The sequence below is a fragment of the Patagioenas fasciata genome, chromosome 5 (assembly GCF_037038585.1).
Source record: "Patagioenas fasciata isolate bPatFas1 chromosome 5, bPatFas1.hap1, whole genome shotgun sequence".
Classification (NCBI taxonomy): domain Eukaryota; kingdom Metazoa; phylum Chordata; class Aves; order Columbiformes; family Columbidae; genus Patagioenas; species Patagioenas fasciata.
Genome location: NC_092524.1, coordinates 63825490 through 63849629, shown reverse-complemented (window position 1 = coordinate 63849629; position 24140 = coordinate 63825490). Strand labels below are relative to the sequence as shown.

The window sequence follows — 24140 nt, the reverse complement described above, 5'->3', positions numbered from 1 at the left end:
TTTGCTCCTTTGGAGAACACCACGGAATGCTTTTCTCTGAAAGAGGACATTCGTAATGCACCTTTCTTGTGGGACTTCTCCCATGCTGAACAAAAGATGAGCTTGCACAGCAGCTCTGTGCAATTAAGTTAACCAACAGGGAACAAATCCATTGGAAACAAGGTCCAACAGTTCTTGGAACTGTCTCTTTGGCTCTGCGATACTTCACGGGTTATCCCCAGGTGTAAGCACTTAATGCTTTCCTGTGTTAATGCGAAACTCTCCAGAAAGAAGGAAGAACAAGGTCATTCTCTTCCCTTTCAGTTTTATCCCTACTGAAAATGCATGGTGTCGTTTGAAACCCTTTGATTTCTTTTCCACACTGTGTGTATTTATTTCCTAGTTGTCCAGCATTTAATGGAAATGAAGGATTTGGTTTAGCTCTGCAGTTCGTTGAGTTGTTACGAAACAGAATAATGGACTTAAATATAAAGTAGAAAAGATGATTGTTCCTACCACTAGGGAAAGCATCGCTAAGCAATCTTACCAATAACTTGATGGTTTTAGACTTCTCAGAGGTTGGTGTGATACAGTTACACTTAATATGCTTTATTTGAATGAAATTCAGAGGCGGGGGGGAAGGCAAAGGGACTAACGTATTGTACTTGTGTAATCCCTTCTCAGACAATCTGTACCTTGTACCTTTTAAAGAATATTAATCCTTGCAGGTATGTCCTCCAAGAGTCTGTGTGTCTCCCTCTCAAAGCAGCTGTGGAGTTGTCTCTTGGGGCAGGGCAGGAACCTGCACTGTGGATTTGTCGAGCAGCTTTCTGCATTTAAAAACATCCCATCCTTTTGTGAAGGACGCTTTGATTTGCCCTTAGAAGAAAACAGAAACATATGCTTTTTTTTCGTTCATACACGTTCTGTGATCATGTGCCATAATTTCAATTAATTAATTAATAAATCAAATAACTTAATAAAGTTAATTCATGCTTTAAAACTCAACACACCTTCTGTTTTACAATCCTGAATGTTTTATTAAGTTCAACTACTTTCATGCTTAGAGATCTGAGGGGTCCCATCATGTGAAGTGCAGTGCAAGCACAGGAGAGGTGACACCATGTGCTGTGTGGTTGCTGTAGCTGGCGAGGGATGGGGACAGAGAGGGGACAGTCACAGAAAGGTTAAAAATCCATTTTGTTTTGTTTATGAAGCTTTCATCAATGTTGTTCATGGGTCTTGCATCTTTCCTTATTATCCTAGAGAGATCCTGTTCCCCTTCTCTGGGCTATGCTCCAAATGACTTCAACATCGTGCAAGTTAGGTGAACATGACATGGCTTCACCTACATAACCATCTCAAATCTGGATGCGTGAAGGTTGAGCAGGCATATATGTTTGCACTGCTTGGGGATTGTGTGCTGCTTTTGTGCCTTTAAAAGAAAACCCTCAAATAGTGTTTATTTTAAAATAAAATGAAAAAAATGACAATAAACTTGGGTTAAAGAGAAGAAGAGCACGCACTGTCACTGATGTTGAGTGCATGCCCCAGAACCACAGGAACGTACACACATACGTAGTTTTGGGGTCATCTTGCGTGTAGATTATGCTGATGTAGCAATGGTGGGTGTCTATATGTGTACTTCTAGTCCTATTCTTCTTCCTTTACATGGACACCCAATCCGAGTTATAACCTTAGGTCCAAATTCAGGTAGGCTCATTGATTTCACCTGTGGATTCACTGTTGCACAGGACTTACTATTTCTTAAATATCTCTGAAAGCCTACAATTGGCAACTGGAAAATTGAAGGTGTGGGGAATGCAGGTAACTAACCCTGTGTCCTGCGAGCACAAAAGCACCAGATGTGATGATGTGGTTTGGATTTTGCTTACACACTCCCCATTTGCGTCTTGCTTAGTAGCCTTCAAGATGGTGACCACAAAATCAAATCCAAGACATACAGTGATACCAAAAAGATGTTAAGGACCCCTGATATATTTGCATTTTTAGATTTTAATTTTGTATTGCTTGATTGCGAGAGAAAAAGGAAGGAGTTTCCCAGGAAAGATTGGATCTCCTGAGGCAGCGCTGCTGGGAGAACTGGATTTTCACTTCTCCAAGGTGCTGGCCCTGGCTCCGAAACCCCAGTTTTTATCAGTGTCAGATAACTGTGTGGTTATTTTGTGGTTGTCTGACTTGAGACTCATAGCTCAGGAACAGAAGACTTCTGAGAGCTCTTCGGGGTTGGACGTCCAAGTGTCCTTTCATAAAAGCAACCACTTCATATTGTCTATTTCTGAACAGCTTTTAAATCACATAAAGCTTTTATGTCTGTTGCCTGTATTGGGAGGCTTTGTTAGGAACCAGTATTTAGAAGTCGTCTTCTGATTTCGATCCTAACCTCAAGGCGTGGCTTATCTACATAATTTGTTCTCGTGCCTGCCAAAGATCAAATACTCCTTTTCCTCCTCTTTTTTTCTAGGCTCGGCAAGTTAAACTCTTGTAAAATATTTTTTTCCTTTTCTCTGGTTGTCTAGATAGGTCTTATCTTTACCTGCCCCAGCAAGAACTCCCTTTCTTCTGGTGCCTCGAGGTTTGGTTTTAAGTTGTTGGTGACTTGCAGAAATGCTGCGTGCTCGCCGCAGCAGGTGGAATGAGTGCTTTGGCCATATGAACTAATATCTGTTTCTCTGGAAAACCAGAGTCAAATTAGCAACTTTTTATTTCACCCTTTATTCTTTCCGTGCCTTTTCTTGTCATTGGTAAAATGATGTCCCATGATGGGGAAGTTGGACTAGATGAGCTTTAAATGTCCCTCCCATCCCAAACTGTTCTGTGATTCTAAACGTGGGCAGTAACCCCTGACCTCATGCAGATGCTTTAAATGTGAATTGATTGATGTTTTTGAAGTGTTCAGATGCTGCAGTGATGAGTGCCTTAGGAAATCTTGTGAGGAACTTGCTAATCCTGTCATCAGAGCAGCTCTTGGATAAAGCTCAAGGACACACATTGTGCAGGGTGAGGAAAACAAAATATTGAATAGCTCCTCATTAAACGCATTTTGTCCTTTCTGTGCAGTGAGGAGGCCGAGAGTGAGGAAAAGTAGTGTACAGTAGAGTAAACAAAGGCTGCCTCATGATTCATGTGACTGAATGTAAAAAAATTATCTGGCGTTCTTTAATGTCCTATTTCCTTACTCATCTATTCACGCCCTTTATTTTGACATATACTTGGTTGATGAGTTATTAATACATGGTGTGTAAATCCTAGTACTTCTTATGGAAAGGTTAGATTTATTTAAGTAACAAAGCTTGTTTAAGGTGATCCCTTATTTAATTTTCAGCTTAATTTCTTTTCGAATTTGTTTAACTTTTAAGTTCTTGGTAAAAATGAGTCTGTATCTAAGTATCCAGTTTTTCCTATGGGGGCAATTTGAACAATATAGCTACTGCAGGAACAGAAACAGTGTTAGACTTCGAAGAAATATAACGTATCGTTCACTAAAGTTGCATTAGAGATAGGGGAGGTATTCAGGGAGAGGAGAATGGAGGAGTTGGACAAAGAAACTCCTTCATGGGAGATGAGGAGTAACAAAGGTACCAGACAGAAACAGCAGTTGTGATTATTCTCATGTGATAAGCGCTACTTTTTCACTTCACCTTAATCTTTGCAGATTCTGCCTAAATTGTTTCCATTCTGCAACAATTATCCAAACAGGAGGAGATATCTGAAAAGTACAAAGATGTAAAGAAAACCTTTGAGGTTTGGCGGCAACAAATCTGTGGAAGGCACTGTGAACCTTTCTCAACCTGGCTTTCTCAAAGAAAGCAACTGCGTTTGCATTTTCCTGATCCTAGTGCTTTTGTTTTCATGGCGAGACAAGCCATGGTTTGTGTTGTGGGCTACTTGATGGCCACTGGTAAAAATCAGTCAAGGGTCCAAAACTTGGATTCATGCAGTAACAACAGTTGCTTTATTCTGTGTGGGCTAAGGAAACAGCCTACCAAGGGAAGAAAACCCAAAACCAAATGCCTGTCTCAGCGCCGCACACTTGAACGTCTTCGGTAGAATCAGTTTTAAAGTAAATGTGTACTGATCTTTTTTTGTTTTTTAACTTTCAGTTTGGATATTGATTAAAAAATCTCCATAGAATTAAAGATGGCATCCCAGCAGTCATCTCCCTCAACGGAGGAGCAGGCTTCCTCCGAAATAGATGATCTCCATCTATCACTGCAAGGTAAGTTACGATAGCTTTCTGCCTTTTTAATGTAGATTTTTGGCAAAAATCTGTGACTGTACACAAGTTGAAGGGAATTCGGAGAAACCTATTACAACCAACATTATTAGCAGTGTAGTTAGTTCATGTCTGTGCTTCTTTGCAGATGGTTCTGTGTTTTATGAGATGCTTCAGGAGTTAAATGAAATATAACAGCTCTGGTAGTACTTTCTCGTGGTATTTTCAGAGCTGTTGCCTTTTTTGGTTGCTTTGCTATTTGGAATACATGCTACTGTAAACTGTTTGCAAGGCAATTGCCCACATGAAAACAGTTAGGCCGTTTCATTAGTTTCCTTGTTTTCAATTTGCTGACAATTAGTTGGTTGCATTAAGCTGTCTTAATAAGGCTATTAAATAAAGTTATTATTATTATTATTATTATTAGTAGTAGTAGTAGTAGTAGTAGTAGCAGTATTGTTTTTCTGTGCTTACTGCTATATCCCCTGCACATGTAGAAAGATAACTTGTGGCCAAAACAACTGGAAAATTTTTGTGGCTTCTAGACAAATTTCTCTCAGGTCAGAGTCTTTCATCCTTTCTTGCAATGAGTTATAGCTTGCTGATTTTTAATTGTTCCATTTTAATGGCAGCTGCATGGACAGATAAGCAATAGTCAGTGACCTCTCAGACAGGTTCTTGAATTGAACAGGCGTGTTGAATTTTCCTCTATAAGAATTTCCTGGAAAGACTGATTTTCCTCTAAATGTCTTTGTGAAAATACTAATGTTGGCTACCAAGGAGGCAGCAGGATTAGCACTGATGGAAAGCCCGTTTCCGATGTGTTTCGGACCTGGTTTTTCTAGGACAGCTCAACTAAGTCATATTCCCACAGCACTATTTCCTTTTAGCTCACTTGCAATGAAACTAATATGGTGCTTAGTGGAGAGAAAATATGTTTAAAACAGACGGTGCGAAAGAATATTCTGCCAAGTCACTTTTACGATCCATATTTGCATTAATATTTTCGTTGAAGCCGTGTGTTTTGATGAGTGAGTGTTAACAGTGCTCTAAAGCCAAATGTATTTATGGGTGAAGTTTCTTCCGTTTTGCTCCAGTATCATGTTTTGAGGAGATGGAGCGAAAACGAGCAGAGAGGAGCTGGTCTGGCTGTTGCACCGAGCACAGCTTGTCAGACACACATTTGTTGTGCCAGTCAAACTCAGCCTTCGGTAGGAAGAACGAGGTGGTTGTTGTAATGAAATGGGTCTGGAGAACACTATCCAGCTTTAAGGTAGAAGGTGCTGAATTAAAGTTACATGGGATTTTTGGGATAGGGTTTTGTTTTGAAATAATCATACTGTTTTCTGAAAAGTCATCTTGCTGTTTATGTTTGAATAACAGTAAGGTTTTTTGGTCAATATCTCAGTGAAACCACCCTGCTTATTAAAATAGAAATGACTAAATTATATTTCTTTGCTGTAATAATTGGAGCTCTTAGGTTATGCTGAAATGAACACACTGCAAATCTGAGGCCAAGCTGTATTTTCTTGACAGTTGTAAAACATCCAGAGACATCCCTCAGAAGTGACGTAGGCAGTTTTTGTAATCATTAAAGATGCAGCAAATGGTACAGACGTGTCCTGTGTATGGAACTGTGACACTGCGGCATCTGCTCTGGGTCAAATAAGCAAATGGCGACACAGTTGTGATGAAGCACCCTGACATGACAGATGGAAACCATTAGTAAATCTTCCTGCAGATCTGTGGTGGCAAAGGTCAAATAAGAATAATAGGATCACTCAAGGAAAAGGGCTTTTTCAATAATAGGAATCTGGAGATGAGATTTGCAAAGCAGCCAGCAACTTGGATTACTTTAAATCTTCAGGTTCACCTGGAGAAGTTTTAGAGAAATCTCAGATTCAAGGAATGGCTGCATATAACTATTAGAAAAGCAGCTTACTTTTTGGGTGACTAAAAATGGATGTAAAACTAGTTGTGATTTGATTTTCAAATTGTTAAGGTAAAGCATCAAAGAGTATGTCCAGTGTTGTATAATACACAACATAACAGAAGACACACGTGAATAGTTGGTGCAGAAGAAAAAAGCATGAGTGAGATCCAGGCTGGATTGCTCATATTTTATTCTAGATTTAAATTCTTAGTGATCCAATCTTCTATTGTTCCTGAAAGGCATCCATTGTCTAGTCTTGTTAATTAGGGCAAGATCAACTTAAACCCATATATATATATATCTATATATCTTTACAGTTTTATATATTGATCTTTAACCTTTACCAGTTTTCAAATTGATTGCCAGAAACAAAAGAGTAATAGTTAACCCCTCCTGCTCTGCCAAGAAAATTGAAATTGCTGTGAAATTGTGTGATGTCAGGACTTGGGCTCCTTCTTTTCTGTCCTTTTTTCTTTCCCTCTGTCCTAGATGTTATAATAAAATCAAATCAGATTAGTATTGACATTATCTGTGCCCTGTCCTCCAGCACCTCTGCTTTTCTGATGCAGCACAACTTAGAGTTGCTGCAAAGCTGTTTTATGTCCTTGCACACCCACCTAAAAGTGCAGGTAAAAAGCCTGAAACTGGACCCATGGTGGATATATCCTATGGGGAAATATTTAAGAGAAGAGTTTCTCCTGCTGCCAACGTTTTGGTGAACAGAGGATGCTTGCCTGGGAGATGCTCTGTTGTGGCACATGGGCCATCTCTGAAACCTGAAGTCACTTCTGCTGCAGCTACAGAAGGAGCAGGAAGGAGCTCAGGGCTTAACTGGCAATGAGCACGGGAGGAATCATTCGGGAGCCCTGTCCTATGCTGCCTCCTCCCAGAGCTTCCCTCCCAGCACTGCATTATGGGCTGGCCCTGTAGAAATGTCCAGCCTGGCACTTGGCTTTCTGTAAATGGAAGAGGCACAGTTGGGGTCCAAAATTGTTTTCAGCTGCCTGAAATGAGGAGGCATGTCATAGAATCATTTTGGTTGGAGGAAGCTGTTAAGATCGAGTCCAACCATAATCTAAATCTAACACTAAACTATGTCCCTAAGAGCCTCATCGACACGTCTTTTAAACCCCTCCAGGGATGGCGACTCCACCACTGCCCTGAGCAGCCTGTTCTAATGCTTCACAACCCTTTCCATGGAGAAATTTTTCATAATATCCAATCTAAACTTTCCCTGCTGCAACTTGAGGCCATTTCCTCTCATCCTATCACTTGCTGCCTGGGACAAGAGACCAACACCCTCCATGCTACAACCTCCTTTCAGGTAGTTGTAGACAGCGATAAGGTCCCTCCTCAGCCTCTATTTCTCCAGGCTAAACAGCCCCAGTTCCCTCAACTACTCCTCATCAGACTTGTGCTCCAGGCCCCTCACCAGCTTTGTTGCCCTTCTCTGAACTGTCCAGTACGTCAGTGTCTTTGTAGTGAGGGGTTCCTTCCTTTGCTGGTGAAGGGCTTCATGGTGATGTTTTGAGAGCTGGTGGAGATATGACTACGCTTTACCAATGAGCCCGAGTGCAGGACCTCAGTGGAGGGAATGTGCAGCCACTTGCAGATGGATGGTCACAGCAGAATGGTGTTTGTGGCGCTCTGGAGCGGGAATATTTTTTGCTTTCAGGATCTAAATCTGTTTACCTGGGAGAGGATCCAACGTCCACTTTCCCTCCCATGCACAAATCCTTCCCCTTTCTTCCGCAGGACAGCAAATGGAGCCTGTGTATGGTATTTCCCACCAAGTCTGTGCAGAACTCAGTTTTCCCTGTTCTTTCTGTGCTTGCTGAACTAATTCAGACACAAGAGAGGATGTTTTAGCTCTTGGAGTTTAGGGCATGTACTTACTCTTTCCCTGTTTAATTAACTGTAGGAGTCCTAATTTTTGGCTCTGCTTGTTAATCCATGTGCATGTTACTGTTTATTACTGTAACCCAATGGATGATCATATAAGAATGTGGCTGCTAAAACTGTCTTTGAAGAGTGTTTAATGATATAAGTGAATTAGGCTATTCTCATGCACTTGTGTCTAATCCCTTATGAACGATTTATTTCCAAGTGAAATTGAAAATACAGTGATATTGATACATACAGATAGATTTTGTTGTGCAGTTTATAGTAGATTGTACTCATCTCCAAGTAAAAGAGGATATCTCTCTGAGACCTGCTTAATTCACACAGAGGTCACAAAGACTACTAATTCGTACCCAGCAATTGTTTTTTTTTTCTAGCTGTATGCCTCATTTGTTTGGTTTGATATGTTATTACAGCTACACATTTTTTTTTTTCCCCCCTTTAACCATAATGATCAAAAAAGCCTATTAAATGTTTATTATGAATTTTCAAGGGTGACTTTTGCAAACTGAAAAGCTCCCATAGGAGCTGCACTGCAATCTGTGCCCTGCTCATGCTGCCTGCTGCCTGGGCGAGGAGCTGGGCTGCAGTTCCTTGACTTTGTGGCTTTATGGCATGTGACGGGGCTGGTGGCACTGGAGAGGCAAAGGACACATGAGACTGCCTAAAAAAAGCCCAGCCATGGGTATTTTTGTCTGTTTTACATGCCTAGGTTTAAAAAATAGGTTATATAGTTGTATAAATGTGTTCCCTGCTAGATCAATTTCAATTTGTTAAAGGCATTATCAGGTACGTAACCGTTTAAAAACACGCATTGAAATGCTTAATCAGTAGATGGCTTCTGAGTCACCTGTATAGGGCACTGAAGGCCACTTGTGTTCAAAGTCCTGCTTCACTGTGGATTTTCTTTAGTGTTAGAAAAGCCACTTACGCCCTTATCTTCAAAAGTATGTTGATATCTAAATGATGTGACTTAGTACCCTTAAGAATTTAATCTGTCTGTGCCCTCAAGTGCTGCAGTGCCTCATGGGTCATGGGCTCTTGGGGCAGTAAAGATGGGCGTGATTTAAAGCTGAGATGCCCCTGGATCCTAGCAAGGAGGAGAGCGAAAGTGTTTGAGAAAGCCGGGAGGGCAAAACTCAGTGTGAACATGCTCCCCGAGTTAGCAGCACTTTTGGTAAATTGGATAATTTGCTTTCAAAAGGAAAAGGAGGTTGAATGGAAAAGTGTAGTAAGTTCTCACTATACAGGCATGGTGGTAGTTAACTAGGTGATATTTATACAATATTTGGATTTGAAAAAATCCATTCCTGTAGAAATATTTTCGTTACCTTCATTGGGCTTTGGATAAACTTCTTAATCTTAACAAAAAATACTGTGTTTGTTTTTAGTTGCTTAACATGGTGTTGCTGAACGTAAATGCTGGAAGTAACTGTTTCCCCCAGCTTTCCTGTCTGCAAAAAATGGAACTGATACTGGTTGGGAGTGAAAGGACTGTACAAAGGGGTTGGGGTGAATTGCTCTCCCTCTACCTGGGCTGGCAAGTTCTTAATGGTTCTTCTGGTAGTTCCTGTCATTTACAGTGTGTACCTGCTTGGTGTTTTAGTCCTTACCAGCAGCGCTGTCTTGATGGAGCTCTCCCAGTTCCCCCTGCTGACCATGCTTTGGTTCGTTTTGCTCAGCTGTCAGGGAGTGTGGAAATAGTTATTATGGATGAAATTGAAATAAATGCCCCAAGAAAGTACTGTAGTTGTCTGCAGGCGTTCGGGCTAGAGCTAGTCCAACACAACCTTTCTTCCCTACATACATGGTGGGTACACTACGTCCTGAACACCAGCGCTTTTTGTCTGCTGCTCTGTTCCTGATGAGCTGCGCTGCTTGCTACTGTAGATATAGCCTCAGCTGACCTGAACAGTAAAAGGAAGCTGTAAAAATATCATACACAAGAGGTAATTCCTTCTGGTGAAACAGAGGTGAGAAGATGACAGACAGGCTTGCGCTCATTAATTTTAAATAATTGTTTTAAAAAGTTAAAAAAAAAAAAAGAAAAAAAGCCACAGAGTTGTAAATGGTTCCCTGACAGTGATGGACTGGTCCTTGCAACAGAAGAAAACCTCTCTGCTGTTTGGTGATGATGTTTGATAAGCGTTGACAGACTGGCTACATCTGTTCTGCTGTGGTTTGCTTCCCCCAGCTCCCTGCCGAAGGAGGAGATGGTGCTTTCCTCTGAGCTGCCATCTCCGACCGTGGGAAGGGAAGCACGAAAGGCAGCAGAAGAGATTAATTTTAAGTCTGGCTTTTCTATATTGCTGTTAAATGAAGGCTGAGAGTAAAACCATGGCTGGCAGCGCTCCTGCCCTCCCCTCCTCTTCTTTCTGGGAGAGTTTGGCATGGACATGGTCCCTGCCATGTCCCCATGCTCCAGCGCTTAATGATTAGTCTGATTTGTTACACTTGTTAGTAGCTCATTGCTGGTTAAAACAGTCATAGGCCAACAGTGTGTATTGATTTTTTGGCTAGCCTACGTGACAGGCTATTTCTATGTGTTATTGCTCCCTAAAGAGTTGTTCTGAAGATTAGCTTTAAAACACAGGGTGAAATGTCATAGATATTGTCTTCAGATAGATAGATATAGTCTTCAGATTAACAGGTTCTTATTTTGTTCTCTCAGATCCACTTTTTGCTTCAGCGAGTTTTGGCCCGAAGTAAAGGAAATGATCAGTTTTTTCTGATAGCTTCATATTCTGGGTCAGTGACATTTTGAAAACTAGGGCAAGAGAAAACCAAGGTCACTTAGAGTCGTATAAAAAGGCCTAACAAAGAATCCATTCATCCTCATAAAAATAAAAATCCGTATTAATTAACCACGTGGTAGAGATAAGAATTTGAGAGCTTGATTAAATCATTAGCGCCTCTGAGCAGGAGAGTTGGGGGGAGCCAGGAGGGAAAACGCAGCCTGAAAATTGCACTACAACTGCTTGCCGTGGTGCCAGAGGCACATCTGTACTGAGCTGTGTGTTGTATGGCCTGGAAGGGAACAGAGTGACTGCTGCACTACAGTCGTGGGAGATATTGGCAAGCATGGAGTTTTGCTACTAATTGACAATGAGATTTTTTTCATTATTATTATTTATTTGGGTAAGAAGATAAGCCACGTTGCAGCTGGGGCTGTGGCTTCTTGGAAGGCAGCCTGGTGGGTTGCACTAGGCAGTGACTGTAGCTTGAGGAGGGTGTAAGTTGTGCTTAGGTGTGTGCAGTGAAATAACCACCTTGTACTTTCACCAGGTGAGACATTTGCCTGGGAGCTGCCCACGTGAATCAACACTTGCAGTATGTAGCTCACATTGCATAATGCTTCTTCACATTAATATGGAGAGGTTCAATGAAAACAAGACCAAACATCCTCATTCTAACCATCTTTCTGTGACTGACCCCAAAACCAAGTTCTGCAAATCAGTAGCAGTAGCGTGTGTTTGGAAAGAGCTAGAGCTGGAAGAGTCACTGGCGTCAGGCAGAGTAGTTAATATTTGCTTTCCGTCCCTTTTCAAGTGCCAGGAATACCAGCCTTGCCTGCCTGATAAAATTGAGTGTAGCTACTCAATAATTGCTCATTAGGTAACTGGAATGACTCCTGTATGGATATTCATCCAGAGGGTGTGGTTGGGTCCTGTGCTAACATGAAGCAATAGCTCCATGCTATTTATGTCCTCCTTGTGAGTGTTGCGACGTTGATTGGTCTATGTGGCATGCTTGCACTTATTTTCTGTATTCCAAACAAAACAGAGTTCTGAGATTGCATTTTTGTCCATGTCTTTAAGACTGCCCTTATCTTACTGTTCATCATGATCTTGGTGATGTTTAAAAAGAAGCATAAGACAATCCAGCAAGCAGGGGAAATCGACTGTTTCATGCTCTGACAAGATCGTAGTATTGCAGATTAGAGGACTGTTGAAAGACACGTTGGCTACAGGATGCAAACCAGCCCTTGATGCACGTAATGAGTGAATGTTTTTCTTGCGGCTTGCCCGCCTGGTGAAGCAGAAGGAGGTTTGTGGGTTGGATGGTGGGGTTAGGAGCTGGAGGCTGCGTTATCCTTAAGCTGCTTGCTGCGCTCCATAAGCTGGTGAAGCTCTGTGTGGCGAGCCCTTTGGGCCATCTTGGATGATGAAAAGTCACCCAGGACTGGGGTTTGTGTTTGCCAGATTCTCAAAGTGAAATAAAGTGTGGGACATTTTCTTCTGAATGGCATTTTCATGAGCAGAGCAGTCAGATTTTTATTTTTCCCCAAGGGCTTGATGTTTTTTGTTATATTTCATCCTGCCCAGTCTACAAAAACATACATAACTACTGCTGAGTAGCCCTCGACTTGCCTTCTGATATCAACTTGCCTTCATAATCAATCTTTTGTGCAAGAGCATCCTTTCAGAGGCAGATGAGATCACCCTCTCCCACCCCATCTCCCAGATTTGTCTCTTCTTGCGAAGCCGTGGCCTGTTCAGGGTCTGTTGCTGCCAATCCCATGAGGCAAGAGCATTTACCCCAGCTGGGATGTGGGCAGCAAGTGCCCCCTCAGCCTCCTTGCTTGCCATCTCTGCCAGAGAGGTGGTGGATGCCCCATCCTTGGAGACAGTCAAGGCCAGGCTGGATGGGACTCTGAGCAACATGATCTAGTTGAAGATGTCCCTGCTTATTGCATTGGGTTGAACTAGAAGGCCTTTGAAGGTCCCTTCTGTGATTCTATGATTTCCCTCCAGGCCTGGGCTGTGCTCACTGCCCTGAAACCCACTGATGCCATGGTGGAGAATACGCACCATCCTCTCCTGTCCTCCTGGCAGAGTGTTGGGCCAGCATCCCATCCCATCTGCTTCCCCACATGCAGGGGCTTGGGGACTCCGTGTCGCCATGACCCCAGTACCCAAAGCCCCTTGCCCGCAGCCATGCATGCAGGGGCTGGCATCCACCTCAGCCCTCAGAGGGAAGGGCTTGGATGGCCATGCAGATGGCACAGGCCAAAGATGGTGGTTTGGGCAACCAAAACCTCAACTTTTCTAACTGTATAATCTTGCCCTCCCTCAGTTAATTGTTTGTTGTGCTTTGTAATGTCTGAGCTATTAAAAAACAATGAGGCCTTTTGGGTTTTTGTTCAAATGGGGAAGAGGGAGGGTGTGACTGCCCTTCCACAGCTCCAGGCAGGCTCCTTGGTGGGGGGGATGCTGCTTTTTGGCCTGTTTATTGGGGAAGACAACCTCAACTCTTTCAGTCAAAACTGATGCAGAAAGGGAAGGAAGAAGGGGTTTGTGTTCATGCCTGCTCCCACAAGCTGTTGGGATGGCCACCAGCAGCAACACCTCTGCAGTGGTGAGGCCCAAAAGGCCATAAACTCAGGAGCCAACACCTCCTGCTGTTCCCTCACATCTGTATACAGATGATCAGCGAGGATGTATGGTTTTGGTGGTGGTGTGTCTTGGGAACGGGGTGTTTTTTTGGGAGGGAGCATGGGCTTGGAAATCACATAATCCGCTGGCCATGACAGGGACGGGGCTGGGGAGCTGGTCTGGTCTGCGTCTGCTGCTCCTGCTCTGCTTCATCTTTCCGGAGAACTAGCCTTTTCCTCTTTTCTGCTGCCCACAAGCCATGAAGAAAGGCTTTCCCTTATCTTGACCTCTACTCTGATGTGATAAATTATTAAAATATTCCGATTTTTGAAATGTGGGCTTAAACAATTTCCCATCTCCCTTCACAACTGCTGGTTATCGATCACTGCATGCCAGCCTGTGGGACCTGGGTGAAGAGCTGGAGCTCTGTGTGACCAGGTTCTGCTTTGAGTCCCATTTCACCATTTTTTACTGAGGCACAAGTTCAAGCCCTTCCTTCTTCCTCCCTCTTATTTGAAGACCCTCTGTGCCCCTGTTTGGCTGGGTCATTGGTCTGTGTACCTCAGGGAGGGTCCAATGCTGAAAGTGTTGCTGTTAGAGGATATATCCCCTGATGACAGCCTAATAACTCTTCCCAGCCCTTCGGTTAGCCAAGACATTGTGTGGCTTCACCTACAGATTTGCGTTTATCACCTAACTCCAGCCTCCTTCCTGGTCTCATCACCCAATCCCGTGCACAGACTTTCCTGAATTTCAGTAGTGGATCTTGTACTGATGATGGCCTTGAGTCTTTCAAGGAGCATTTAGGAATGGCTGGACTTATGTCAGATGTATGATGTGTTCATGCCACCATTTGCATTTGCTAAGCTTTTGAGAAAACCTTTATTAGCTGCTCTTTGCTGCATCCAGTAGAAGTACGTTTGATGGTTGTAGAGGTCCTTGCAGTATCAAGTATTCAAAAGAATATCAGCTCTAAAATAAGAATTGAGAAAGTCTAATATTTATTTGTGTTCTAATATGTGGAAGAACAGACCTTAGATTTGAGATGAGCACCATGTATCTTTTTGAGAAAAAGAAATAACACCAGATAATTTGTTCCATAAACTTTTTTTTTGTTTTTCTCCCAGTGCAGCGAGAGTTTACACAGAAGAAAACCTTCACTAGCTGGATAAATTCAATATTGGCAAAGGTAAGAAAGGAATTCCTTAGGGAAGGCATGCTTTTTGCCTTTTTGATTTACCTGCACTGTATGGAGATGAAATTTTTTAGGAGTAAATGAATTTAAGATAAGATTTTAGGTACTGTCTGGGAAAAGTAGCCTCTGGAAAGCATTTGTTTAATAGGTGTAGTAGCATTGTATTGGTGATGGTGCGTAGACATTTTTAAGAGACAGTTTATAAGCAGGTGACAGTATCTTACTTGCTGATGTGCTAAAACATACTTGTACTGAATTGTGGCACATGTCTCAGGGCTTTATGAGGTTCTGTATTTATGATTTGTTTTACTGTGTTTAGGTAAGTAGTATTCTATTATGCAATCCAAGAACATGAGTTTAATGGGATGACCTGAGTCACTGCTAAGTATTAAGACAAACCACATAGTAATGTAGCTGCTCTTTAAACTTTCACAGCAGCTCGTGCAGCATGTGCTGGGGTTCTGATTTACTTGTGTGAAAAAAATAATCTTGTTTTGGTTTCCCCTTGAGCAGAAGCTGCTGAACTCACGGTAGGTTTGTTGTCCACAACTGGGTGAAAAGAGTGAGGATTTGTTCAGCTGTGTATTCAAATTTGTACGTGGGGTACAGTGATTAAGAGGACAAAATATGAATTAACTGCTTCTCAACTTCCCCTTTTTCAAAGTTGTGGGTTTTGTTTGTTTGTTTTTCCTCCACATGCCTCCTTGAAAAGTGTAAATACTTGGAAATGAGGGGTAAAATTACCCTTATGAAACTCAGAGGCAGGGCAAAGGGGAGTGCAATACAAACATAATAGTGGGTTAAAAGAAGAAGAATATGGCCAATTAAATGCAGGATTTATTGAAAAATAAAGGATCTAAGTATTTTTTAACAGAGTAATAAGTGATATTTTGTGGTGTGTTGAATTCAACATGACAAAAGGTGGTTTGACAAGCACTGAAATTTATTTTGCAGCACACACCTCCTTCTGTTATCTCGGACCTATATACAGACATACAGCAAGGACATTTGCTTTTGGATCTGTTGGAAGTGCTTTCAGGTCAACATCTGGTAAGACAGAGTAATAAAAATATTACCTCAATGCTTCATCAAATCTAGCGAAGATTTCTGGATATGCTTAATTGTAAGCATATGAATGATTCCTCTGGAATCATAGAGCTGTTTGAGAGTAACTTGTTCTTACACCACTGAAACTTCTTTCGACGTGTTTCAGTGTATCTGAAGTAATTTGTGAATCTTTGTAGGACTTCCTGTAGCAAAATATAAAATAAAAATAATTTTTACGCTGAGGGTGTAATCTGTTCTTTTTGCTTCACAGCCGCGGGAAAAAGGATGTAATACCTTCCAGTGCAGAAGCAACATAGAAAATGCTTTGACATTTTTAAAGAGCAGATCAGTGAGTATTAACTTCAAAACTTACAACTAAAGCCAGTTTAGCTGGTGGAAAATTTTCTTTGTTAACAATGATCCTTTTTTTTTTCCCCTAGCTCAAGCTCATAAATATTCATGTTGCTGACATTATTGAAGGAAAACCTTCCATTGTGCTTGGCTTGATTTGGACAATTATATTTCATTTTCATGTAAGTATTTCAGCAATGTAAGAGAGTTTTATTAGAGGGAAAAAGCACAAAAACGTGTTGACTTACGTGGCTGCCAAATGAGATGAATTAGTACAAAGCAGAAGATTATTTTCTGACGTGCCGAAGTGACAGCTCAGGGAGGAGATGCACCAGTGAGTCTTGCCCGTGTCTCCGAGCTGCTTTACCAATGCAATGGTGGCATTACAGCCTGATGAACAGTACCTAGATGCAAATGGTAGTAAGTAAAGATATCGAGAATTCTTTTTTTTAAGTAACCAGTTAAAAAATAGGCTAAACTTTGCCTGGCTGTATAAGGCCTGTAATAAATAAGCTCCAAATAGTGCAAAGTGGCTCGTGTGCATCTCCCCCAGAGACAGCCCCCTTTTCAGTGTTGGCTGTGCTCACAGTGTATAATTCTTGCTATTATTTTTTTCAATAGCAGGTGCCTGAAATAACATGAAGACTGTCATACTGATGTTTCTTATGCAAGATATTGAGCATGTTTCTTGCATGACATGAGGTTATGGGAGGAGGGGTGTTTGAAAGCTCAGGGTCTTGCTTTGATCGTGTTGTAGGACTGTATAGGATGATGGAGACAAACTGTCTTCCAGCAAGAACCCAGCAGTGAATTAACATATGGGCACTGGGGCTAAACTGGTGACTGAGGCTCAGGAGAGAGCCAAGAAGCAAAGTTCTTGAACAGTTTTAGGTGTAGCCCTCATTTTTCTTGGTAAAGGTACTTTGGTGCTGAAGGTTCTTGTGCTGCACATAGCTGTATTCAGTATATTTTTACCTAAACTAAGCTTCTCTAACCAACAGTAGATCTCTGAGGTCTATTGAGTAGATAGAGGCAAAACTCTGAGCATGCCTAATTCAGGACACTGTTCAGTAGAAAACACAGCTGCCACCACTAGTAGGAGGAGTAGGAAAGTGCATTAAGTGACAAGAGTGCTTGATGCCAGTGCTGGTACCCACAGTATAACTTTAATTCTTTAGGTGAATGTTTCCTGCCAAAAAACGACCTAAAGATGGGAATTCAGCATGAAATAGTTCAGCTTGAATGTATAAAAACACCTGATCTGATCTTTGGGAGCAGGGGAATTACAGCTGTGATTGTGTCTTTTCTAATTCTGTTTTTCTGCCATAGATGTTCTTGGTAATTTTTCACTGAATCCTGATTAACTCTCCCATCATCTCTGATAGATTGAAGAACTTGCCAGGACACTTGCTTGTACCTACAATCAGCCTTCACTTGATTCTTCAAGTGCTGTCGATTCCTCTCCAAAGGCGAGCCGATCAGCTAAAAAAAGTGCTAAAATTAAGGAACGGTGGAAGATGTCAGCTACAAAGGCTCTTTTGTTGTGGGCAAAAGAACAGTGTTCACTGTAAGTTCCATCAAAGACTTATAAATAATGTGTTATACATTATATTTACTACTTTCCTCTAAATGGGGTGATGTTTTTCCCCTGGTGGTTTGTTTTTGTTTTGCTGTTTTTTGGATTTTTTTACATAACTTAGTGACAGTTTAGCAGAAAATCCTTTGATTTCCAATGATGTTACTGGTACTTTTAGCATCAATCAGGCTCTGAATGTTTTGACACGAGCCTTTTAAATATAATAGAGTGAAGCTAGTCCTACTAATAAATACCACCATGTAAATTGAGTTGTTTGGCTTTTCTCTTCTAGGGGCTTCTTTGTGATAAGTCTAATGGAATGTTTACGTGATCTGCTAGTTTTAATCCTTGTGCTTGGCACTGGTTAACAAAGTTTCAATGAATGTTTTTTTAATGGAAAATGTAGGATTTCTGGGATTCCTACATGTCATGTTTTTTTTTTTTTTGTCAAAACACTGCGTGATCCCCAAGAAGGACCCTAGTGAATGTAAGAGCTCCCAGTCCCCAGTTCTGACAAGTTGTTTTCTTATGCTTGATGTACAGATAGCTCTGCTGATGTCAGTGGGGATATTCACAACATATAATCTAGAACAGACACAGATATTTCTTGCAAGGGAATGGCTTTACATTTTCTTCAAGGGCTACTGCTTCACCCCAGGTTGTTTCAAATATGTTTTACAGTAATGGCAGCTCTTTCTCTCCAGCTGTGTGGTTGCTGAAAGAATGTTTTCATGCACTGAAGTTTCCCTTCTAGCTGTGTTTTATCAGGACAAGATTGATTGGCATGTAAAAACCAGCTCTCTGTCCATTTAAGCTTCCTCTTTCCTTTGCTTGTTTTTCTTTTTCAGCAATATTGTTGTCTGTTTTATAGCATCCTTTCTGAACTGTGATCATGTTGAGTCATTTTGTTATCAGTGGATCCTATAGTTTTTGGTAAAAGAACAAATCTAAGTCCTGGCCTCTTGTTTTGTAACTAACTTTGATCACCTGAAACCCCCCATGTTTTCCATGCTGTAACATTCTCCTAATACATGAACTGTTTCTGGAGAGTTGTCTCAGAATTTACCATGGTTCACAGAGCTCTCTGGACACCTCACAACACTGTTCAGGCACCGCTTCATAGAAGACGTTTAAAGGACACTAACTGAATAAGAGAAAAAAAATCTCTTTCTTGCAGTGGTAGGTCTGTTTTAAGGTCTGGATTTTCTAAAATGCCAGAGGCGATTCCAATACTCTGTGTCCTTACGGACAAATACTTGCGTGCTCTTCAGTGCTTTGCTTGTTTTTTTTCTGTCCCATAGAACACACAGGTATTGAACACAAAAGTGATATTCAGAAAGGATATTGGATCAGCAGGGCTTTATCTTCAGAATGCAACATAAGACAAAAACATTGAGTCATTTTGTGAAAATAGTAAAAATACATGTAACAGTGTTTGGTGGTACCGGCTGTATTGTCTGACCCAGCTTCTCCAGAAATTCAATGGCATGGTGCTCTATAACTCCTTAAGTTTGGCTCATACCCCATTTTACTGAATTTATATTTTATTTCTAAGTTTGTACTTAGGACATCTGAGGAAACAGGCTGTGACATTTTGTTTCTAATAATTTTTGGGACAGGCACGGCTCTATCAATGTGACCGATTTCAAGTCAAGCTGGCGAAGCGGTCTGCCTTTTTTAGCCATCATCCAAACCTTACGACCAGGTCTAGTTGATTTGGAGAAGGCAAAATGTAGAAGCAATAAAGAAAACCTGAAAGAGGCTTTCCGAATTGCAGAACTGGAGCTGAATATTCCACGACTTCTTGAACCTGAAGGTAAATTATCTTCTATTTTTTGTCTTTGTTGTCAGGAGTGTGATCAATGTAATCCTATATGTGTTGACTTGTAATACAGGAAGTAAGGCTGTGCTTAAGGTTGAAATGGAACGTTGATCTTTACTGTAATGCTCAGAGCTGAGATTCTTTATTTTATAACACTGACTGTACTTAGGATTTGTAGGATTTTTGAATTGGCAGCAAATGCAGGAACAATATGCAGAAGAAAGAACATGAGACTTTCCTCTTCGTGGGAAAAACTTTTTCATTGGTGCATCGTGCTGTATTAAAATATTCCCAAGGAAAAAATATTCGTTACATATTAATTTCTGGCAATGGTATGTTAACTGAGCTGCTGCAAAATAAATATGTTTATGGTAATGTGTTTTAATAACTGTAGTATAGCGTGTAATTATGTGATCAGGCTTAGAAGCTGCATGATTATGTAAATGGTGTGTTGGCTCTCGTAGATGTTGACATTGTGAACCCAGATGAAAAATCGATCATGACTTATGTGGCTCAGTTTTTGCAATACTCCAGGAATTTGCATGAGTCTGAAGAAGACATGCAGGTATGTCATATGTTATGTGGTTTATCACTGAGTTGTTTTTAAATGAATGTGCATCATGGATGCCAAGAATATCAGTGCTTTCTTTGCCCACTATATAACCTGACTCAGTAACAGTTAGAGGGTAGATCCTCTGGTTCAGCTACTGACAGGGCGAATTGGTTGGAACCTTCTGATGCTCCTCTGTGGTAATCAAGACTAAACATGAAAGATTTTTGATGATACAACTGAAATTGCTGTGCAGGTTGTCTTGTTTTTTTTTTCATTTAACTGTTACAGAGGACATTTTCAAATCTGGTTGTTTTCATGTGTGCTCTGAAGTTTGTATGTAAATGTTGGGGTAGAGGCAGAGAGATTTGCAAATGTGCAGAACAACCAGCTTTCAATTTAATAGCTGACATGTAAACTGGGTAGAAGTCATCACTCACAGATCATACCGGTTGGAAAACCAAGTTTTCTGTTCTCTATATTATCTTATGGGAGTTTATGTATTAATTAGTTATTCACATATCTGCATACTGATAATCTCCTTTCAGTAGGACTGCTATCAGGCTTTTCGTTTAAGATGCGTTCGTATATCCAGATGCCTTTGTGTATCCAGACGCCAGCTTTGAAACTTTGACCTTGCTTTATAATAGTGGCTGACACAAAACTCATTAGAGTCACCGGGAATTATTACTTGCTTTTCAATAGCTTTGAACAGGGTTTATCATATGCTCACTGTGTGTTGTTTTATGGCACAATGTAAATTAAAAACAAGGCTTGCAAAATGGAAAAATGAAATTTTCTGCTCTAATTACCAGGAAAAAGTAAGCGAGGCCATGAGCTGGTTGGCTGCACAGGAGGAGAAGTTTGCAGAGTTGCTGATCAACACGGAGAATGAAACATATTACCAGAAGTACAAAGTAAGTTGCATTTTGTATTTAACTGCTTTTGCAAAAAGAAATATTAAAAATATTCCCAGAAACATAGCTTTTAATCTTTGTTGCCTAAACTGAAGTGTTAAATAAACTTTTAAACAAGAGCTGGAAATCTGACAATGAATTTGCTAAATGCCCTTAGATGATTAAGGGAGGGTTAGGCTGAAATACTTTCTGTTAGAAAACAAGCCTTATATATCTGTTTCCTGAGCAGAGCAAAGTTTTTTGGAAAGAGTAAAGAATGTCTTTTAATTAATTGACATAGTGGAAAACTTAGGCAAGATTCAAGCACATATGCCCTTTACAGGGTCACATTTGCCATAAGAGTAGGTTTTATGCAACTAATGTTGTAGAGGAGTAATTGAAATATGGGCTATAGATTGTGCCTGAAGTAAAATTTCCTTTGGTTTATATTGTAGCCAGCTGTAATAAAATGGCCCATGGGGGACTGTGAGAGGAATAATTTTCCCTTTCTCTTGCTGGGAGGGGAGAATCATGCTCTGACTGCACTAAGATTATGTTAAATACAGATTTTGCTAGTGAATGGCACCTGTAATTTCAGACCCAAACACTGCCTGGAGACAAGTATGCCTCTTGCCTGCTCTCTTGCCTTTCTGTGCATCACAGTCTTTGAAGTTAATGGAAGTCGTATTGACGTGTTCAAAGTCAGTACTTGGCTCCATGAGCTTCCATCTGAAGTCATCTTCTGTGAATCACTCTTCCTTTTTATCTCTAGGAAATGATGTCATTTATGGAAGCATTTAACCGAGAAAAAAAACCCTTTCTGCCTGTGTTGTCATCAAAAAGAAGCGGAGCTGAGCTGAGTGAAGACCGGCAGCAGACAAGAGAAAAGTGGGATAAACTGGTCTCTCAGGTCAGAGGCATTTCTAGTTCACCTCCTTACCAGTGTGAGCATGTTTGATGAAGAAGCCTAAGTCTACCCCAGGAACTCACACGGAAAAGTGGGGAAGTGATACTGTTACTTGGATTGATAAAAGAAGTATTGACCCTGAACTTGTGGTCCAGACAAACTGAGTGGTATACAGTGCCCAAGAAAAGGCAGAAGGTGTCTGTGTTACCCTCTGCCTCCTGAGCCTCAGGACTGTGAGACGTCTGCGAAAAATGGCCTGTATCTGATTATTTTTGAGCACTCTTCTGATCAAAATTTTTTTAATATGCTTCAGACAGGGATGTCAAACTCATTTTCACCAGGGACCACATGAGTGAATGTAATTTTAGGACTGTATAAATGTAACTACTCCTACATTAATGCAGTCTTAAAATTACATTTGTCCCTTTGAAGGTGACCGCGAGGCTGCTGTGGCCCCAGGTGAAAATGAGTTTGGCACCCCTGTCTTAAGAGATTCTTTTGGGACATAATTATGGCTCAGATAATGATGCAGCTGGGAGAAGTGTGTTGATATATGCTTTCCCATGGCATGGATAGTGATACAGTGAGGTCTGGTTAGTCAGTCCTTTGCGATGAGGTTGGTTGTGTCGTCTCCCTCTGCCGCAAGTGGGGATGTATTGAGCCTTGCTGGTAGTTGCTCTTTGTGGAAGAGGTGTTCCCCTGCCAACCCCATGAGGGAAAGCTGTCCAGAGCATCCCTGTGTCCTCTCTATTTTGTAACTAGTTTACTATAAACTTCCCTGTTGCTGGGCCTCAAGATGGTCACCAGCCAAGGGCAATAACTGCCAAATTCTCTGTAGTGTTACAGAGATTGCAGGCTGGGGAGCAAACCTGGGGCTCAGGTAAACGTAGCTGATTTGCAGCTGACTGCACTGGGAGCTCCTTATCTGAATGGTGAATGGTGGTTTTTTGTTTTTCTGGGATGTCTAGAACATCAGCTTATGGGGCTAATGTCAGTATCTTGGGGGTGGGGAAGAAAATAATAGTGAGAAATGTAATCACTTGTTTTCCTCTTTAAGATTAATGAATGGAAAGCAAAGCTGGACCAGATGTTACCCTCCCCTCTGGATAGCATTGAGGCTTGGCTTCAGGAGGTAGAACATCTGCAGGCAGAAGATTTGCCGGATTTGCAGGACCCGTTTAAAGCAATGCTTGTCTTCCGAGAAAAAATTGTGACATTTAAGGTATGCTGATCAGAAATGAACATTCTACTTCAGTCTGACCTAACAAAACACTTGTTACGGAATTGCTATTTGACATTTTGGGAAGTGGTGTGGATATATTTATCTTCTGAAGATTAAAAGCTCTTTTGAACATACCTTTGAACAATAATGAGTTTAATTAAATAACTGCATTGATCTATAAGGAAGGTTTCTGACTTCATTGGGGTGAGATTAAATTTGAGTACTCTCTGAATGAATAAATTATGGTATTCTTTTTTTATGTGGTTCCTGCAACTTATTTGTTTGTTAAGTAATAACAGAGGGTAATTGCATCCTTATCTTTAAATCTCTACTTAATGCATACCTATTCAGGAAAGCACTTGGGCTCAGGATTACATTCCAGTGAGTTCACCAAAGTTTGTGTGTTTGAAGTTAAGTATTTGCTGAATCACTCTGTAATCCCATTCAAAGCAATGGGAGCTATTTTGATACCTCATTACCATGCAAGTTGTGTATTCTGATCTTGAAATCTTTACACTGATAACAGTTTAAAGGTCCCTTGAGTTTGAAAACTCTGAAAAGAGTAAATGTTTTGATGCTTGGTTGATCATCATCATGCTGTACTTGATTTTTTTATGAACAATGGAGAAGTTGGATGTTTTTGTAACGTGACCTTGAAGAGAATGTGAAAGAATGAGAAACAGAAGTTCTAGTGAATGGCTTGATAACACCACTTTTTTGGGCCATTGCTAGTCAGTTCCTGAAATGAGAGATTTTTTTTTAGCTGGTAGCAACTTTGCCAGACTTTAACCATTTGATCTATGTTTTTTGTTGTTCAGCCTAAGTAGTTAAACCATTTTTAAGAATGAGATAGAGATATGTCTTTGCTTTAGGGGTTTCTTTTTTCCCATTGAACATGTAGATAAAATAATTAAGCTTCTTAAGAAGAAGAAACCCAAGATACTTAATTTCTCTCAAATCCACTTTACCTGATGGAAGACATTCTGCTCCTTCCTCTAGTCGGTCCTTTTAGTGCGTCTCGTGTAGGGATCTTGTTGCCAAGGTGGTGCCTTACAATGGAAATTTTACTTTCTCTTAAAATCTGCAAAGTTTCCCACCAATGCTTGTAACTGCCTGATTGGAATAGTATTAAGGTTACAAAATCAAGT

The 24140-nt window shown here is 40.9% G+C and overlaps 1 protein-coding gene across 3 annotated transcripts in view; it reads left to right on the top strand.

Moving 5' to 3' along the window:
• Positions 1 to 24140, top strand: part of SYNE2 (spectrin repeat containing nuclear envelope protein 2) — a 196753-nt gene that overhangs the window by 15605 nt on the left and 157008 nt on the right. For all 3 annotated transcript variants that reach the window (XM_065838733.2, XM_065838734.2, XM_065838731.2), the window contains exons 2-12: positions 4104 to 4219; positions 14554 to 14615; positions 15576 to 15671; positions 15940 to 16017; positions 16109 to 16201; positions 17405 to 17586; positions 19215 to 19411; positions 19882 to 19982; positions 20783 to 20884; positions 21636 to 21773; positions 22828 to 22992. In XM_065838733.2, coding sequence (XP_065694805.1) covers positions 4141 to 4219; positions 14554 to 14615; positions 15576 to 15671; positions 15940 to 16017; positions 16109 to 16201; positions 17405 to 17586; positions 19215 to 19411; positions 19882 to 19982; positions 20783 to 20884; positions 21636 to 21773; positions 22828 to 22992 — 1293 coding nt within the window. In that variant the 5' untranslated portion in view covers positions 4104 to 4140. The remainder of the gene's footprint in view (positions 1 to 4103; positions 4220 to 14553; positions 14616 to 15575; positions 15672 to 15939; positions 16018 to 16108; positions 16202 to 17404; positions 17587 to 19214; positions 19412 to 19881; positions 19983 to 20782; positions 20885 to 21635; positions 21774 to 22827; positions 22993 to 24140) is intronic.